Source organism: Amblyraja radiata, chromosome 15 (assembly GCF_010909765.2).
Source record: "Amblyraja radiata isolate CabotCenter1 chromosome 15, sAmbRad1.1.pri, whole genome shotgun sequence".
Classification (NCBI taxonomy): domain Eukaryota; kingdom Metazoa; phylum Chordata; class Chondrichthyes; order Rajiformes; family Rajidae; genus Amblyraja; species Amblyraja radiata.
In genome coordinates, this window is record NC_045970.1 from 47,707,923 (window position 1) to 47,728,271 (window position 20,349).

The 20,349-nt window shown below is 47.6% G+C and overlaps 1 protein-coding gene across 3 annotated transcripts in view; it reads right to left on the minus strand.

Annotated features, from left to right (window-relative positions):
- Positions 1 to 20,349, minus strand: part of prkg1 (protein kinase cGMP-dependent 1) — a 445,216-nt gene that overhangs the window by 146,940 nt on the left and 277,927 nt on the right. For all 3 annotated transcript variants that reach the window (XM_033034352.1, XM_033034353.1, XM_033034354.1), the window contains exon 4: positions 924 to 1,029. In XM_033034352.1, the coding sequence (XP_032890243.1) occupies positions 924 to 1,029 (106 nt within the window). The remainder of the gene's footprint in view (positions 1 to 923; positions 1,030 to 20,349) is intronic.

The window sequence follows — 20,349 nt, forward strand, 5'->3', positions numbered from 1 at the left end:
AAGGGTCGCCCGCTCCACGCCGAGAGTCCACGCTGCGCCCGCCGCTGGAGCCCCGGGCGTGTCTCCGGGAAAGGCCGCGTCGATCCTTGATGTTAGGCCACGGGGGAGGCGACCTGGAAAAAGTCGCCTCTCCATGGAGGAGGCGACCGAAGCGGTTTCCCCCCCACACCACCCCCCACACAAAACACACGAAGAAACACAAAATACACACTTTAAAACATACTAAAAAATAAAAAAAAGCTGGAAAAACTGACGCGCTGCTGACATGGCTGCACACAGAGGAGCGCCCCTGTGAGCATTGCAGTAATTATATTGTTGAGCATTGCAGTAATTATATTGTTGGATAACTGGTTGGATTTTAACAGTCGGCCTTTCTGGGGAACAGAATAATGATTCTGGGAGTAAGCAAAGCGATTAATGCGGTTAATAGCAATGAGAATATAGTTTAGTTTAGTCTAGTTTTGTTTTGTTTAGTTATGTTTCGTTTTGTTTACAGATGCAGCGCGGAAACAGGCCCTTCAGCCCACCAAGTCCGTGCCGACCAGCGATCCCCGCACACTAACACTATCCGGCACACACGAGGGACAATTTACAATTGTACCAAGCCAATTAACCTACAAACCAGTACGTCTTTGGAGTGTGGGAGGAAACCGGAGCACCGGGAGAAATCCCACGCGGTCACGGGGAGAACGTGCAAACTCCGTATAGACAGCACCCGTGGTCAGAATCGAAATCAAGTCTCCGATGCTGCAAGTGCTGTAAGGCGGCCACTCTACTGCTGCGCCACCGTGCAGCCCCTGGTTAATAGCTAGTTAATATTAGTTGCTATAACGATGCTCGATATGAGGATTAGGAGGAAGTTGACCTTTATGTCGCTTTACAAACCGGGGGGGAATGAAACAAATACAACAAAAATAACAAACCTCTTTAGAAATTCCATGTACTCGGCATGCTTGATTAGTCCCGTCCTCATCATTATCGTCTGAAAACATGGTCGGTCGATGGCCCATAGCTTTACGGTTGTAAGAGCTGCCAAAGCACAAAAGGAGAGAAAATCTGTTAGCTGGCAAGTGGATCAAAAATCACACGACACATTTAAATCTATAATAAAAGAGAACAAGTACAATGGATCAGCACCGTTAACTTACTGCACATCAACCCAAAGCTACATCTCACCAAGTTTAGATCTGTCATCTTCTATCAGTTACCCCAACCCATAATTGTTATGTGTAGGAAGGAACTGCTGATGCTGGTTTACACCCAGGATAGACACAAAATGCTCGAGTAACTCAGTGGGTCAGGCAGCATCTTTAGTTTAGAGATGCAGTGCGGAAACAGGCCCTTCGGCCCACCGGCTCCCCGCTGACCAGCGATCCCCGCACACTAACGCTATCCTGCACACACACCGGGGGACAATTTACAATTTTACCGAAGCCAATTCCTCTACAAACCTGCATTTCTTCAGAGTGTGGGAGGAAACCGGAGCACCCGGAGAAAACCCACACAGGGCCCAGGGAGAACGCACAAGCTACATACAGACAGCTCCCATCGCCAGGATCGAACCCAGGTCTCTGGCGCTGTAAGGCAGCGACCCGACCGCCGCACCACCGCGCCGCCCGGGAGAAAAGGAACAGGTGACGTTTCAGGTCGAGACCCTTCTTCAGAATAGGGTCAGCGCATGATTGTATTCTTGATTGCAATCTTTAGACTTTAGACATACAGCATGGAAACAGGCCCTTCAGCCCACTCAGTCCTGCAAGGTATTTTCTTAATCATTGAATGCACGTTTATGGCTAAAGGATATCTTGCATCAAAAAAACCTCAAATCCTTCAAAATTGCCGATATGTCAAGAGTCAAGGGTGTTTTATTGTCATATGTCTTAAAACCGAAGATAGACACAAAAGTTGGAGTAACTCAGCAGACAGGCAGAAGCATCTCTGGAGAGAAGGAATGGATGACGTTTTGGGTCGAGACCCTTCTTCAGACTATGTAAACATTATGTGTAGGAAGGAACTGCAGATACCATAGAGCAGAGTATTCAGCACCTACCACCCTCTGTGGAAATAAATGTGCCCTGCGCATCTCCTTTGAGTGTTGTGTGGTCTCACCTTAAAGCTACCTAACCCTTAACATTTCCACCCTGGGAAATGGCACAGTCGCAAACTTCCTCCACCACCACCACCCCTGGCAGCACATTCCAGGAACCCACCACCCTCTGTATAAAATATGTGCCCGGCGCATCTCCTTGTATCTGTGGGGAATCTGTGGAATGAATTGTCACAGGCGGCTGTGGAAGCCAAGCCATTGGGTATTATTAGGGCGAAGGTTGACAGATTGTTGTTTAGGTAGATAGTCATAGATTAATACAGTGTGGAAACAGACCCTTTGGCCCAACTTGCCCACATCATCCAACAAAGTCCCAGCTACCCCAGTCCCACTTGCCTACGCTTGGTCCATAACCCTCCAAACCTGTCCCATCCATGTACCTGTCCAACTGTTTCTTAAAAGATAGGATAGTCCCAGCCTCAACTACCTCCTCTGGCAGCTTGTTCCATACACCCACCACTCTCTGTGTGAAAAAGTTACCTCTCGGATTCCTATTAAATCTTTTCCCCTTCACCTTGAACCTATGTCCTCTCGTCTTTGATTTCCCTACTCTGGGTAAAAGACTCTGTGCATCTACCCGATCTATTGCTCTTATGATTTTATACACCTCTGTAAGATCTCCCCTCATCCTCCTGCGCCCCATGGAGTAGAGACCCTGCCTACACAACCTCTCCCTATAGCTCACACCCTCTCGTCCTGGCAACATCCTCGTAACCTGTACGGGTGTCAGGGGTTATGGGGAGAATGGGGTTGAGAGGGAAAGATAGATCAACCAGGATTGAACGGTGGAGTAGAATCAATGGGCCGGATGGCCTCATTCTACTTCTATAAATTATGAACTCATGGAACTTATTTCCACTCTGGGGAAAAAATGTTTCTGGTGTCCACTCTGCCTATGTCGCTCATTATTTTATATACTTCTATCAGCTCTCCCCTTGGTGTGAGGCTTTCTCTTGTTATGTCCAATTCAATTAATAAGCAAAAAACAGGTGAGCTGAAGAAATCTTTCAGAAATCTGACACTGGGTTCCAGCCTTTTGTCATTCAGTCTTTTTTAAAACATAATGTTTCATTTCCTTTCAGTATTTCTCCTCAAGTCCCCAAGTCACATCGACTACTGAGCTTGCACATGCTTTCTTTTGCTAACCTTGGGCTGAATGAAAAAGCTTTCTCGCTGAAAGATCACTCAGTTCAACACTGTGGACCAGCAATGTGAAAAATGGTTCATTCATTCATTCATTCATTCATCCTCCCATTGTGATTTGCGTCCATTCTTTGAAAGACTGTGGCAGCAGGGTGGCATAGCGATACAGTTACTGCCTTACAGCGACAGGTACCCCGGGTTCAATCCTGAGTACGGGTGCTGTCTGTACGGAATTTATACGTTCTCCCCCCAGTGACCTGCGTGGGTTTTCTCCGAGATCTTCGGTTTCCTCCCACTCTCCAAAGACGTACAGGGTTGTAGGTTATCAGAGGTCATAATGATAGGAGCAGAATTCGGCCCATCTGGTTTATGCTGGTTTCAAATAATATATGACACAACATATGATGAGCGTTTGACGGCACCGGGCCTCTACTCGCTGGAGTTTAGAAGGATGAGGGGGAAACTTATTCAAACTTATCGAATAGTGAAAGGCTTAGATAGAGTGGATGTGGAGAGGATGTTTCCACTAGTGGGAGAGTCAAGGACTCGAGGCCATAGCCTCAGGATTAAAGGACGCTCCTTTAGGAAGGAGATGCGGACACATTTCTTCAGTCAGAGGGTGGTGAATCTGTGGAATTCCTTGCCACAGAAGGCTGTGGAGGCCAGGACAATTGACATTTTTAAGGCAGAGGTAGATTATTGATTAATTCAGTTGTCGGGGTTATGGGGAGAAGGCAGTTAGGATGGGGTTAGGATGGGGAGATAGATCCACCGTGATTGAATGGCGGAGTGGACCAGATGGGCCAAATTCTGCTCCCATCACTTATGACCTTGTGGTGTGGATCAGGTACAGGTAGATGGAATTAATTTATCTTGGCATTATTTTGATCACAGATGCATTGTGGATCAAGGGGCCTGCTCCCATGCTGTACTGTTTTATATTCCATGTTGATAGAAGCCAAGTTCACCACAGTACACTGGGATTTAGTGCTAAAAAGCGAGAAGACACAATGAGTCGGAAATGGACAAGGGCATTGTGTGCCATTAATCTGAAGCGGATCATTGAGTTTATTGCAAATTTGATTGAATAAATAATTGCATTAATAGCGTGTATGACTATATCTACAAGATGCTACGAGGATGTTGCCAGGATTAGAGGGTCTGAGCTGTAGGGAGAGGTGAGTTGGCCGGGACTCTATTCCTCAGAGCGCAAGAGGATGAGGGGTGATCTTATAGTGTATAAAATCATGAGAGGAATAGATCGGGTAGATGCACAGAGCCTCTTGCCCAGAGATGGTGAATCGAGGACCAGAGGACACAGGTTTAAGGTGAGGGGGAAAAGATTTAACAGGAATCCTTTAACAGTAACCCTTTTTACACAAAGGGTGGTGGGCATGTAGAACGAACTGTCAGAGGAGGTAGTTGAGGCAGGGACTATCCCAATGTTTAAGAAACAGACAGATACATGGATAGGACAGGTATGGTGGGAATATGGACCAAATGCAGGCAGGTGGGGCAAGTATAGGTGGGACATGTTGGCCTGAAGGGCCTGTTTCCACACTGTATCACTCTATCACTCTGTGACTCTGAGAACAAACTTATTCAAATTCTTTACTACTACTTTACTGCCAGTCCATCAGAAATTAAATCAACTTTCTCCATTCGAGTGTCTTTAGGGAAGACTGCTTCATGTTCTACAAGAAGGGGAAAGGAAAATCACATAACAAACTGAAGTGTTTAGTCTAGAAAACCCTGAACTGACTGGCTGTTCATTCTGAAATTGGTTCAGATCAAAAAGGCAAACGCTCTGGCTAATTTGAATCATTCTTCTGTTTCTCTCCTTCATACACAAACCTTCACTTCACTTCATTTTACTGGACTGGTGGTTTTTCCATTTGATTTCTATGGACTTCAGTCGGACTTGTCCAAAATATAACATAGTACAATCAGATGCGAAAAGCTACACAAAGTGCTGGAGTAGCTCGACGGGTTGTGGGCCTGTCCCACTTAGGCGATTTTTTAGGTGACTAGGCAGTCGCCACATGGTCACCGGGGTGTCGCCTGTATGGTCGTGAGTCGTCTCCTCAGTCGCCCAAAGAGTCGTAGCGTCTTTCTGGTCGCCGCTGGATTTTCAACATGTTGAAAATTTTCTGGAGACAGTCGGCGACAGTGGGTTTGATGCGTAGCTTGACTTCTCCTGACGTAGGTGCTGTTGTAGTTGTTGTTGTCGCCAGCTGCTGACTTCGTTTTTTATGTTGTTAAATTAATGATTCTATTTCAAATTTTATGTCGAAGGGGGGGTCCAGTCGCCGGTTTTTCAGTGACCTGCTACGACTATGGCAGTCGCTGGCAGTCGCCTAAACATAGCCTAAGTGGGACAGGCCCATCAGGAAGCATCTCTTGGGACTGTACCCCTTTACAAATCGCACCGTGTAACTATCTGTTCTGCTTTAGTTTAGTTTAGTTTTAGCTTAGTTTAGTTTCATTTAGTTGAGTTTAGTTTACTTTAGTTTAGTTTGGTAAAGGGCCTGTCCCACTGTACGAGGTAATTCAAGAGTTCTCCTCTGATTCGAGCTCGTGTAATGTCGGGTACGTAGGAGTTCGTGGATGTCACGTAGCAGCTCGTACGAGTAACGGTAGGTACTCGGGAAATCCGGTAAACTCGTGACGTTTTTTTCAACACTGCGAAAAATGTCCACGAGTAAAAAAATACTCCTGATGAAAAAAATTGTTACTTTTTACTCGTACGAGCCCCTACGTACCCGTTACGTACATTACACGAGCTCGAATCAGGGGAGAACTCGGGAGAACTCATGAATTACCTCGTACAGTGGGACAGGCCCTTTAAGCTACGTTGTTTCAGTTAAGTTATGTTAAGTTAAGTTAAGTTAAGATGAAGGTAGACAAAAATGCTGGAGAAACTCAGCGGGTGAGTTCAACATTTATGGAGAGAAGGAATAGGTGATGTTTCGGGTCGAGACCCTTCTTCAGACTGATGTCATTTAAGTTAAGTTCAGCTTAGTTTAGTTTAGCTAATTATCGTCACATGTACTGAGGGACAGTGAAAAGCTTCTGTTGCGTGCTGTCCGGTCAAAATAAAGATGATGCATGATTACAATGAAGCTGTCCACAGCGAACAGATAAAGGATAAATGGTACAACATTTAGTGCAAGATAAAGGTTAAATTGTAAATTGTCCCTAGGGCGTGTAGGATGGTGTTTGTATGCACGGATCGCTGGTCGGCGCGGACATCGTGGGCCGAAGCGCCTGTTTCTCTAAACTAAACTAAAAAAATAAAATAAAGATAGCCGCGTCACAGGACTCCCAAGCAAGAAGCCTGTTTAAAGAAAGGAAACTTTCCACTGCATACTGAGCAGGCCATAAAAGGTAAACTAGAAGGAAGGAAAATAAAAATGCTTATGTACCTCTATGGATCTGACGGCAGAATATGGTATGGTCAAGGTCTGGTACCAGACCATAAAGCCATCAAATCATAAGGAATAGGAGTAGAATTAGGCCATTCGGCCCATTAAGTGGCGGCGCTGTTGAACAAAACTTTTTTTTGTTGTTGTTTTTTTGTCTTGTTTTAGTTACATTTTTGGTTATTAGGTTGTGTTATGTGTGGGGTGGGGGGGGCTGAAACATGGTTTTCTGTCTCTCCCTTCGGGGGAATGCGACTCTTCTGTCGTATCCCCCCCTTCTCTGCCTCCGTCTGCGCTGAGGCCTAATGGCGGAGCTGGCGGCCTCCAACCTGCGACCGACCTCGAGGCTCCGGAGGCAGAGCCAGCCAGGACTCACCAACGCGAGGCTGGCCGAATTCGGAGCTGTGGCGGCGTTCGGGCGCTCCGGTGGCAGCGGCACGACTCGGGGCTGAGACGGCGCTCCGGTGGCAGCGGCACGACTCGGGGCTGAGACGGCGCTCCGGTGGCTGAGGCGGCGTTCCGGCGGCGGCGACCTGAATCCGGTCTCGGCCGCGGGCCAGTGGACGACATCGTCGGGAGCTCGCGGGTCACAGGCTGGTGCCTGTTTTCCGGAGCTCCCGCGGCAACAGCTGCGTCCGCTGGACTGGACGGCGGCAGCTTCGACCACCCCCGGGCCGCGGAGCAGAACCGGCCCATTCGCGGAGCTCGGTGAGCCGCGGGACTGACTACCATCGCCCGGTGGGGTATCGCCTCAGCATATCGCCTCAGCGCAGAGGGCGAACGAGGAGGGAAGAGACAGTAACCTTAAGACTTTTGCCTCCATCACAGTGAGGAGGTGCCTGGTGAACTCACTGTGGTGGATGTTAATTTGTGTTTATTGTGTGTTTTGTTGTTTATTATTATATGTATGGCTGCAGGCAACGACATTTCGTTCAGACCGAAAGGTCTGAATGACAAATAAAGGATCTAATCTAATCTAATCTAATCTTAAATTTATTCCACCATTCAATCATGGCTGATCTATCTCCCCCTCCTTACCCCATTCTTCTGCCTTCTCCTCATAACCTCTGACACCCGCACTAATGAAGAATCTATATATCTCTGCCTTAAAATCAAACGCTGTAAAATTCAATACAGTGGTTTAAAGCAAATTGCAGTCTACCTAGAAATGGACAGCAGATTGTTACCCATTCCTCAGGAGGAAGGCATCTTGCATACATTCTTAATGGAGCCAAAGTGAGCAGGAACCCGCAGTTTAGCAGATTTGAAGGGCCGGCTGGTCAGAGATCAGTAGATTGTCAGTGGTGTCCAGGGTAGTTTAGGGAATGAGGTTCAGTCAACACTTGTGTGGGTGTAATTCGCACCTCCCTCAGACGCAGCCCGGTAGGTATGTTGTTTGGGACTTGTCCAGCTCTTGGTGAAACCCAAAGCACACTTACTGGTGGGATTCAAGGAAGAGAGATGCATGTTCTCAATGGAGGTAGAGGAGTATACTGTATGTGTGTGTGCATTCACTGGGTGGTGTGTGTGTTCTCATCGAGGGGTGGAGATGTGCGTGCGCGTGTGCGCGTGTATGCGGGGTGAGTGTGTATGTGCATGTGTGTGCGTGTCTGGGTGTGTGTATGTGTGCCTGTGTGTGGGGTGAGTGTGTATGCGCGTGTGTGTCTGGGTGTGTGTATGTGTGCATGTGTGTGTGTGAACTTGTGTGCGTGAGTGTGCGTGTGTGTGGGTCTGGGTGTGTGTGATGTGTGTTTGTGTGTGTATACATGTGCGTGTGCATATGTGTGTGAGTGCGTGTGTGTGTGGGAGGAAGTATGTGCAGCTGTGTTTGCGTGCATGCCTGTGTGCGTGCGCACCTATTTATTCGTGTGTGCATTTGTGCGCATGTACATGTGTGTGTGCGTGCATGAGTGTGTGTTCTAAGTGAGTGTAATGGAGGGTGTTCAGATCCTCAGCTGCTGCAGGAAGAGATGCACTTCCACTTCCACAGTGCATTTACGCAACTTAATTACACCTCTGCAGTCTTGAGCAGGTGTTGTCGGAGTGCCGTCACGGACTTGAAGTGTTGTTGAGGTGTCGTCACTGGCATGAAGTATTTTTGGAGAGTAGCCATGGACGTGAAGCGTGTTTGAAGTGTCTTCGCTGTCATGAAGCATTTCAGGAGAGGCCTCACTGTCATCACTTTCATTTCATGTTAGCAAGTGAAATGCAGAGCAACAAGCCCATGGATAACATGCTAATTATCAGGCAGGGCGGCACGGTGGCGCAGCGGTAGAGTTGCTGATTTACAGCGCCAGAGACCCGGGTTCTATCATGACTACAGGTGCTTGTATGTACAGATTTTGTACGTTCTCCCCGTGACCTTGTGGGTTTTCTCCAGGTGCTATGGATTTCTCCCACACTCCAAAGACGTTCAGGTTTGTAGGTTAATTGCCTTTGGTAAAAATTGTAAATTGTCCCTAGTGTGTAGGATAGTGCTAGTGTACGGGATGATCGCTGAACGGCGTGGACTCGGTGGGCCGAAGGGCCTGTTTCTGCACTGTGTCTATAAACTAAAGCTAACCTAAACTGAGCTGGAGGAACTCAGCGAGTCAGGCGGCATCTGTGGAAGGAACGGACATGTGATGTTTTGCGTCGGGACCCAAGTTGTTCAGACGTATTGAAGAAGGGGCCCGACTCGGAGCATCACTTCTCCGTTCCCTCCACGGATGCTGACTGACCTGTTGAATTCTTCCAGCACTTTGTACTTTGCTCATGAGTCCAGCGTCTGCAGTTCCTTGCGTCTCTGCTGAGTTTGCTGACTGTGACTGTAACAGTGAAACAAGTTCAGCGATCGGTCTGATCAACCCTCTGGCTGGGTGCGTGCATTGATGGAAGCAGCGCGTGACAGCTCTCCTGAACCAGTTACTAAGGGCGGCACAGTGGTGAAGCTGTAGAGTTGCTGCTTTACAGCGCCAGGGACCCAGGATCGATCCTGACTACGGGTGCTGTCTGTACGGAGTTGGTACGTTCGCCCCGTGACCTGTGTGTGGGTTTTCTGCGGGTGCTCCGGTTTCCTCCCAAACTCCAAAGACGTGCAGGTTTGTAGGCTAATTGGCTTGGTATAAATGTGTGCAGGATAGTGCTAGTGTGGGGTGTGATCTCTGGCAGGCACGGACTTGGGCCTGTTTCTACGCTGTATCTCTGTACTAAACCAGATAGGGAACACATTGCCACAACTAGTAGAGGCGCTGCCTCACAGCGCCAGAGACCGGGATTCAATCCTGACCTCGAGTGCTGTTACAGGTAACTCCAAATGCTTTGCTGTAGTTCGCATTAGCTTTCAAAGTGCATTTAAAAGAAAATAATAAAATCTCACTTGAATTATCTTCCGGGTCAAATTCGACCAAAGAGATTAATTAGCAATTGGTGACTAGAGTGGCATTTAAGTGAGGGATTTGGCAGAAATATTGCCTCTCAATTACAGCTCGCTGCACTCTGCTCATCCAACTTACACAGCAGAATGTGTCATAGCCTTCACAGATTGATATGCACCAAATGTCACCTTTGTTAAATTAGTACATATTTTCTACCTGGTCATGACAGCTCCACCATATTATTAAGTCGAGGAAAGAACTCTCAACTGATGAAGGGTCTCGACACGAAACATCACCTATTTCTTTTCTCCAGAGATGATGTCTGTCCCGCTGAGTTACTCCAGCTTTTTGTGTCCATCTTCAGTTTAAACCAGCATCTGCAGTTCCTTCCTGCACATTTCGTCTGAACCTGAGACTGCCTGGGCTGCACATGCGACTTTGGACTTAATTTTGTTTATTCCACTATATTAGATTTTTTTATTTATTGAACTTATTTTGTTTGCTTGTTATATTACCTATTGATTCCTCTATTTACAAACCTATTGAGTGACTGCAAGTCAGAATACCATTGTTCCGTTTTTTGGTACATATGACAATAAAACAGACTTGACTCTTGTTATATGAACCTTTGACATTTCAGTGCAAACTGATTACTGGGAAAGATAAATCCATATTCAGCTGAGAAGGACCTGACGTGAACTGTATATCAGGAAGCATCACAGCATGATTTGGGAACATCCAGGACAGCAAGAAATTGCAGCGAATTGTGGACGCAGCCCAGACCATCACACAAACCAACCTCCCTTCTACTGACTCCATTAATACTTCACGCTGCCTCGCCAAGGCCAGCAGCGTAATCAAGGACAAGTCGCACCCTGGCCACTCCCTCTTCTACCCTCTCCCATCGGGCAAAAGGTATAGAAGTGTAAAAACGCACACCTCCAGATTCAGGGACAGTTTCTTCCCAGCTGTTATCAGGCAACTGAACCATCCTATCACAGCCAGAGAGCAGTGCTGAACTACCTCGTTGATGACCTTGGGACTATCTATCCTTGATTGGACGTTGCTGGCTTTACCTTGCATTAAGCGTTATTCCCTTATCGTGTATCTATACAGTGTAAATGCATTGATTGTAAACATGTATTGTCTTTCTGCTGACTGGTTAGCACGCAACAAAAGCTTTTCACTATACCTCGGCACACTTGGCAATATATCTTGCCCCTTTAATGTTTTGAGAATGGCAATGTTAGACACACAATGTTAAAAAGACTAATGGGCCTGTCCCACTTCGACGATTTTTTAGGCGGCTTCCGGAGACTGTCATATTCGTAGCAGGTCGACGAAAAACCGGCAATTGCCCCCCCCCCCTCCCCCCCACGACAATGTCCACAACAATCAACTACCTAGTCGACATCAAGCTACGGCAAGCTACCGACAACCGGCAACACATTAGGACGTCCACCTACGACCACACCTACGACAACCTACGTCCGCCCGCGACAAGCTACGACAAGGTAAGGCAATTCAGTCACCGGTACCTGTCGCCGGTCGGCATAGGTTGACGTAGGTAGTCGCCAATGGAATTCGCCGAGGTCAGCACCGGCAACAACCTGCGTCATCCTAGCGACAACCTACGGCAGCACCTATACCAGGAGAAGCCAAGCTACGCTCATTGGCATCAAGACAACTGTTGCCGACTGTCACCGAAAAGTTTTGAACATTTCAAAATCCAGCGGCGACCAGAAAAATGCTACGATTCTTTGGGCGACTGAGGAGACTGCTCACGACCATACAGGCGACACCCCAGCGACCATGTGGTGACAGCCTAGTCGCCTGTAGTCACCTAAAAAATTGCCTAAATGGAACAGGGGCATAACTGATATCTAGGAACTTCACATCAATGATTCAGTTGTGTTTAAGGGACGTTTTAAGGGAACTTAGCATGTTTTAAGTTCCTGGAGGAATATAAGATCAGAAGGTCATAAGTGATAGGAGTGGAATTAGGCCATTCGACCCATCCAGTCTACTCTGCCATTCAATCATGGCTGATCTATCTCTCCCTCCTAATCCCATTTTCCTGCCTTCACCACATAACCTCTGACACCCGTACTAATCAAGAATCTATCTATCTCTGCCTTTAAAATATCCAATGACTTGGCCTCCACAGCCTATTGTGGCAAAGAATTCCACAGATTCAACACCCATTGACTGAAGAAATCTCTCCTCATCTCCTTCCTAAAAGAACGTCCTCAAATTCTGAGATGGTTCATAAAAGCACAAAATGGGATTGATTCCCGAGTGGCACAGTCGCCTCCAGTTTCTTTAGTTTGTGACTAATGTCAAAGGCTAGAGGGCGTAACTTTATGGTGAGAGGGGCAAAGCTCAGGGGGGATGTGTGGGGCAAATTGGCAACATTTCCCCATATTATACTCAAAATTTGCCAGATCTTTACCCCAGTCATGTAGACTCATTAGATCTACTTACTGCACTACCTCTGGTGTGGCAGTATTTACACTGGAGTTTTGTGAGCAGTTCTGGCCGTCCCATTACAAGTAGGTTGTGGAGGTTTTCGAAATGCTTACCAGAATGCTGCCTGGATTTGAGAGTATTAGCTTGAAGGATAGTTTGGACAGAGCTATACCTAAAGCCCCTGTACCACTTTTCCGAGTTACTCACGAATTCCCCCGAGTTCTCCCCTTGATTCAAACTCGGAGATGCCAGCCGTTGGTACTCGGGGCTATTTTTTTTTATTCGTGGACATTTTTCAACATTCTGAAAAAACGTCCCGACTTACCTGATGCCCCGAGTACCTACGGCTGGCATTACGAGCCGCTACGAAATATCTACGGACTCGCTACGGACTCGCTACAGACATTCTCCGAGTTTGAATCTAGGGGAAAACTCGGGAGAACTTGGGAGTAACTCGGGAAAGTGGGACAGGGGCTAACTCTCTCTTTATCAGTTATCCAAACACTTCTTCTTCTTCTGGTGTATGGCGTGCACAGCCTAAAGTTGTAGGACAACTCGTTCTATTTGATCTTATTTGATCGTTTCAAGAGGGAGCTGAATAGGGCTCTTAAAGATAGCAGAGTCAGGGGATATGGGGAGAAGGCAGGAACGGGGTACTGATTGGGGATGATCAGCCATGATCACATTGAATGGTGGTGTTGACTCGAAGGGCTGAATGGCCTCCTCCTGCACCTATTGTCTATTGTCTATTGTGCACGCCAGGTTGATTGCATTCGTCGAAACAAGGCGGACCACGTGAAGGTTGCAATCTCCCTCCCCATCTGTACACTGGACTGCCCGATTGCATTCGTGTATAGTCTTTCCACCAACTGAAAGCTTTTCAATGTACCTCGGTACATGTAACAATAAACTAAACTAAACTAAACTAAACTCCTCCGCTCCCTCTCCAGAGCTTTCACATCTTTCCTGTAAGATGGTGACCAGAACAGCACACAATACCCTAAGGCATGTAGTTCTTCAGTCATGTCATAGTGCTATTCATGTTGTGGTACAGTATATATCCCTTTCAAAGCTACTCAAATGGCAGCATCTACAACAGGTCAACAGAGGACCTCCTTGCTTAAACTGACACAAAGTGAGATCTAACAAACCTCTGAGAAGATTCTTACATTGAAGATTGCACAGCTAATGTGACTTTCCAAAGTGGCATTAAGGTGACCCCCAGCATTATGTTAACTACAATAAATTATAATGAGGCGATTTTCATGCCCCCTAAGATTCTTTAGCAACAAAGGTTCGAAAGGCGCATTTAAATGATGCATTAATATTAATAAGGTGGAATTGGCTCATTCTGGGTTTTTTCCCAATCTCTCATCTCGGCTGTTATTATGTTTGCTCAACCCGTGTGGGTTAGAGCAGCGATTAGAGTGAAGTTATGTCAATGTAATATTTGAATGTTGCTTCTCTGGAGAAGAGGAATGGGTGACATTTTGGGTCGAGACCGTTTTTCAGAAGAAGGGTCTCGACCCAAAACATCACCCATTCCTCTTCTCCAGAGATGCTGCCTGTCCCGCTGAGTTACCACAAAGAATTCCACAGATTCACCACCCTCTGACTGAAGAAATTTCTCCTCATCTCCTTCCTAAAAGAACGTCCTTTAAAATCTGAGGCTATGACCACTAGCCCTAGACTCTCCCACTGGTGGAAACATCCTCTCCACATCCACTCTATCCAAGCCTTTCACTATTCCGTATGTTTCGTTCTTCTAAACTCCAGCGAGTACAGGCCCAGTGCCGACAAACGCTCACCATAGGTTAACCTACTCATTCCTGGGATCGTTCTTGTGAAAGACACCAAGCCGGGCTGCTGCTCATCCCCGAGTTCCAGGGAGATTGGGGGGGGGGGGGGCAAGAGTCAGCGACGGAGGCGAATGCTGGAACAAATGGACTGTAAGAAGAATATTGAAACTTACAGAATAATGAGAGGCGTAGATAGAGTGGATGTGGAGATGATGTTTCCACTGGTGGGAGAGTCTAGGACCAGAGGTCATAGCCTCAGAATTAAAGGATGCTCTTTCAGAAAGGAGATGAGGAGGAACCTCTTTAGTCAGAGAGTAGTTAATCTGTGGAACTCATTGCCAGAGGAGGGCTGTGGAGGCCAAGTCGGTGGATATTTTTAAGGCAGAGATAGACAAAGTCTTGATTAGAACGGGTGTCAAGGGTTATGGAGAGAAGGCAGGAAAATGGGATTAGGAGACAGAGATCAGCCATGATTGAATGGCGGTGTAGACACGACGGGCCGAATGGCCTAATTCTACTCCTGTACTTTGTGAACTTGTGAATGTGGGGTCTTACCTGGATAGAAGGAATGGGTGACGTTTCAGGTCAAGATCTTTCTTCAGACCATTCCTTCCACCCAGAGATGCTGCCTGTCCCGCTGAGTTACTCCAGCTTTTTTGTTTCAATCTTCGGTTTCAACCAGCATCTGCAGTCCCTTCCTCCACATTCTTTATCCAGCACAGGAACAGGCCCTTTGGTCCACCGTGTCTGTGCCGAACATGTTGCCAAGACCATCTCTCATCTCTCATCTGCCTGCACATAATCCATATGCCTAACGGGAGTGGCTGCGCTGCCTTGCAGCTGCGGCTCGCCTGCAGTCCGTTTGTCTTTTCTGTTTTTTGTTTTCTTTTGTCCAGTTTTTGCGGTTTGTTTCGGTTTGTTTGGCTGTGTGTGTGTGTGTGTGGGGGGGTGGGTGTGGTGTGTTTTTTGGTTCTTCCTTCGGGGGGATGCGACTTTTCCTGCCGTATCCCCCGTCTCCGTGTCCGTCTGCGCTGAGGCCTATCGCAGAGCTGGCGGCCTCCAACTGCGACCGACCTCGAGGCTGTGGAGGCTGTGGAGCAGAGCCAGGACTTACCAACGCGAGCCTGGCCGACTTCGGGGCTGTGGTTGCGGTGCGGCACAACTTCCGACCCGACTTTGGAGCCTCGGAGGCTCGGCCGCGGGCCAGTAGGGCCAGTGGACGACATCATCGGGAGCTCGAGTCCTGTTTTCCGGAGCTCCCGCAACTACAGCTGCGTCCGCTGGACTGGAGGACGGCAGCTTCGGCAGCTTCGACCGCCCCTGGCCGCGGAGTTTGAACCGGCCCGTTTGCGGAGCTCGGATTCAGCCTGCGGGACTTACCTACCATCACCCGGCGGGGTCACAACATCGGAGGCTTGGATTGCCTCAGCGCAGAAGGAGAGCAAGGAGGGAAGAGACAATGACTTTGGGACTTTAAACTGTGTTGAGTGTTTGTTATTTATTCTATGTTATGACTGCAGGCTAAACCATATTGTTTGTTTTGTTTTTGTTTTTGTCTTTTGTTTTTACCTTGTTTGGGATGTGTTTACCTTGTGTGGGACTAAAGATGGAAATTAGCCACTGGCTACAATCTTGCATATTACATGCAAATGTTTTATTAATATGCACTGTCCCTAATAAAAAAAAATTTAAAAAAATCAATATCCCTCCATTCCCTGCATATCCATGTGCCTATCCAAACGTCACCTAAATGCCTTCACCACCGCCCCTGGCACCACATTCCAGGCACTCGCCACCCTCTGTGCAAAATACAACTTCTTTAAACTTTGCTCCTCTCACCTTAAAACTGTACACTCCACTATTTGATATTTCAACCTTGCAACCTTGTCGTGGTCGGGGAGCTTGTGTGTCTCAGTGACCCCTAGAGCTTTGCCAGCGGGAGATTCGTCTCCTGTTAGGGTCTCCCATGCTGGACAGGTGGAAGGGTAGAGGCGAGACGAAGAGCGATCCACTGATCCTCCAGGTTGGAGGTTGAGCACAAGGCTAACAACCCTGCCTCGTAAAACAAATATGTTACGGAAACAGCAACGGAAGGGATCAACACTACTGAGTGGAGGACCTTCGTTGCTGCCCTACATGTCAGGAGGCATAATAGGCAGTAAGTAAGTAAGTAAGTAAGTAAGTAAGTAAACGGCCTGTCCCACCAGAATGCGATTGCATGCTTTTAGCGCGACCAAACGTGGTGGCTTGAGGCGTACGGCCTCGCGGGGCCGGTCCCACTTCCAACCGCGGAGCTGTCTGGAGTTGTGCGGGGCTGGTCCCGACATCATACTCACCAATCAGCTGGGCAGGAGGCAGGCCGACTGAATTTGGACGTCGCACGGCGTCGGGCGGTTACGTCATCACACAACGGCACGCCGGGCGGTGACATCACCACGCAACGCCACGCGCTAGGTGTACGCCGTCAAGACGCTGCGTACGGCGTCGAGATACTGTGTAAGCCCGTCGAGGCGCTGCGTACGGCCTCAATGCGGCTGCGGGCCAGGCAGGCCGTTGTCGTGTGGAATATTTGGACAGTGTCAGTTTTTCGGAGACCCGCGCGATGTCGGGACCAGCCCCGCACAACTCCATACGGCTCCGGCGATTGAAGTGGGACCGGCCCCGCGTACAGCTCAAGCGACCACGATAGGTCGTGCTAGCTGCATGCAGTCGCATGCTGGTGGGACAGGCCCTTTACACAACATCTTTAAACTTTCCCACTCTCATCTTAAAACTGTACACTCCACTATTTGATATTTCCACCCTGGGAAAATGGTTCTGGCTCTCGGATCCCTATCTATATGCTCCTTATATATTGTATATAAAATTATATTTTATAACTTAATGTACTTCTACCAGATCTCACCTTTAACCTGCGGTTTAATTTCTAGCTACATTTGCAAAACCCTCGGTCTGGATATTTCTTCTTCGAGACACTTTACTATTTGTAGTTGCCAAGCAACCTATTGGTAACCTTCAGTGGTGTGATGAAAGCCATGGAGCACTAATTCTGAAACCAAATACAGAGGTTTCATCTACACAGCAGCATTTAAACCAACATTTTGACTTCAGTCGCATCAGATTATCCACTGGTGTTATTCACACTGTTTTTCTCCTTTCCGTCACAGTGAGGAATGTGGAGGAGTCGCTGTGGTGGATGTTCATGTTCAAATGTATTTTGTGTGTTCTGTTGCTTTTTATTGGTATGACTGTATGGCAAATCAAATTCCTAATATGTTGCAAAACATACTTGGCTAATGATGTATGATTATGATTGTGATTATAATGCAGCAAACCTTCACTCTTACAATTTACAATACACATTCATGATTTAGATGAAGGGATTAAAAGTAACATTAGCAAATTTGCAGGTGACACAAAGCTGGGTGGCAGTGTGAACTGTGAGGAGGATGCTATGAGGATGCAGGGTGACTTGGACAGGTTGAGTGAGTGGGCAGATGCAGGGCAATGTGGGAGGAAACCGGGATTTCCGGAGAAAACCCACGCGGTCACGAGGAGATCGTACAAACATGAATGAAAGATATGCACAAAGCATCCTCCACTGTCAGAGTCAGGCCAAACGCAAATTGGAGGAACAGCACCTCATATTTCCCGTGGGCAGCTTACTGCCCAGCGGCATTAATATCGTTTCCTCTAACTTCAAGTAACCCTTGCATCCCCCGCCTCTCCGTCCCTCCCCCACCCTGGTCGTCATACTAGTTTCACTGTCATCCTGTTGAGTTTCACTGTCTGCTTAATTCATTATCACCTACCCCACAGCCAACAATGGACCATTGTGTGCTCCACCATTCTTTGATCATCGTTGCTTTTTGCATATCTTTATGTGTCTACCCTACCCACAATATAATGGAATACACACCAACACAGTAAACCAAGCGAGGGTGGACACAAAATGTTGGAGTAACTGAACGGGACAGGCAGCACCACTGGCGAGAAGGAATGGGTGACGTCTCCGATCAAGACCCTTCTTCAGACTGAATTACTGAATCCCACTGAGTTCCTCAAGCATTTTCTGTCGACCTTCGTTTTAAACCGGCAATTGCAGTTCTTTCCTACACATTAGCCAGGCGAGTCCAGAAACATAGATAGAAACATAGAAAATAGGTGCAGGAGTAGGCCATTCGGCCCTTCGAGCCTGCACCGCCATTCAATATGATCATGGCTGATCATCCAACTCAGTATCCTGTACCTGCCTTCTCTCCATACCCCCTGATCCCTTTAACCACAAGGGCCACATTAACTCCCTCTTAAATATAGCCAATGAACTGGCCTCAACTACCTTCTGTGGCAGAGAATTCCAGAGATTCACCACTCTCTGTGTGAAAAATGTTTTCCTCATCTCAGTCCTAAAAGATTTCCCCCTTATCCTTAAACTGTGACCCCTTGTTCTGGACTTCCCCAACATCGGGAACAATCTTCCTGCATCTAGCCTGTCCAACCCCTTAAGAATTTTGTAAGTTTCTATAAGATCCCCCCTCAATCTTCTAAATTCTAGCGAGTACAAGCCGAGTCTATCCAGTCCTTCTTCATATGCTTCAAGAGAGAGCTAGATAGGGCTCTTAAAAATAGCGGAGTCAGGGGATATGGGGAGAAGGCTGGAACGGGGTACTGATTGGGGATGATCAGCCATGATCACACAGAATGACGGTGCTGGCTCGAGGGGCCGAATAGCCTACTCCTGCACCTATTGTCTATTGTCTATTGTCTATTGTCTGTCCCAAAGTCCGTCAAATGGCGCCTTCCATTGCGTGACCCTCTGCTCAATTGCTGCCTCCTTCGAACAATCTCAGGCAGAGCTCAGACTCTCAAGGGCTGTCACTGACGATGAAGGAAGGCACTTTGTGAGTCACGGTCTTGATGAGGCCCCGGCAAATGCAATCCGCATCATTCAGAAGATGGAGATTGTGAGCAATTCTCCAGAAATCTCATCTTCAGGAGGCAGAGCGCATTAAAAATAATGACTATCGCCATGAACACACAGCAACAGCATCATTTCAAGAGCAAGCAAGAGCAATGTGAAGTACAGTTTGCATATATTACTTTTAAATGTACCTCATCCGTTTCCCTCAGGAATGTCTGGAAAGGAAAAGCTACGCTGCGACTTGTCAGAGATAAAGAATCTTCAAAGCACTAGCCACCCCTGTCCTTATCCCCAGGAGCACGTCCTTATCAAAACTATGATTAGAAATGGCTTCTTGGTCACGTATCTCTGCACCCACACACGGCACAGAAATAAACAAAGCGTTTGACGGCACCTCGTGGTACGAGAATGATCCCAGGGATGACTGGGCTCACATATTTGAGTTTAGCTTAGTTTAGAGACACAGCATGGCAACAGGCCCCTCAGCCCACCGGGTCCGCGCCGACCAGCGATCCCCGCACGTTAACCCTATCCCACACACACACACACACACCCTGGGGACAAGTTATAGAAACACCAAGCCGATTAACCTACAAACCTGTACGTCTTTGGAGTGTGGTAGGAAGCCGAAGATCTCGGAGAAATGGGGAGAACGTACACACTCCGTACAGACAAGCACCCCTAGTCGGGATAGAGCCCAGGTCTCCGGCGCTGCAAGCGCTGTAAGGCAGAAACTCTACCGCTGAGCCACCATGACGCCCTGATGAGTTTTTGATGGCACTAGGCCTCTACTCACTGGAGTTTACAAGGATGAAGGGAGGGACCACATTGAATCTGACCGAATAGTGAAAGGCTTGGATACAGTGGATTCAGAGAGGATGTTTTCACTAGTGGGAGAGTCTAGGACCAGAGGTAGTAGCCTCAGAATTAAAGGACGTTCCTTTATGAAAGAGATGAGGAGGAATTTCTTTAGTCAGAGGATGGAGAATCTGTGGAATTATTTGCCGCAGAAGGCTGTGGAGACTAAGTCAATGGATATTTTTAAGGCAAAGATAGAAAGATTCTTGATTAGTATGGGTGTCAGAGGTAATGGGATTAGGAGGGAGAGATAGATCAGCCATGATTGAATGGC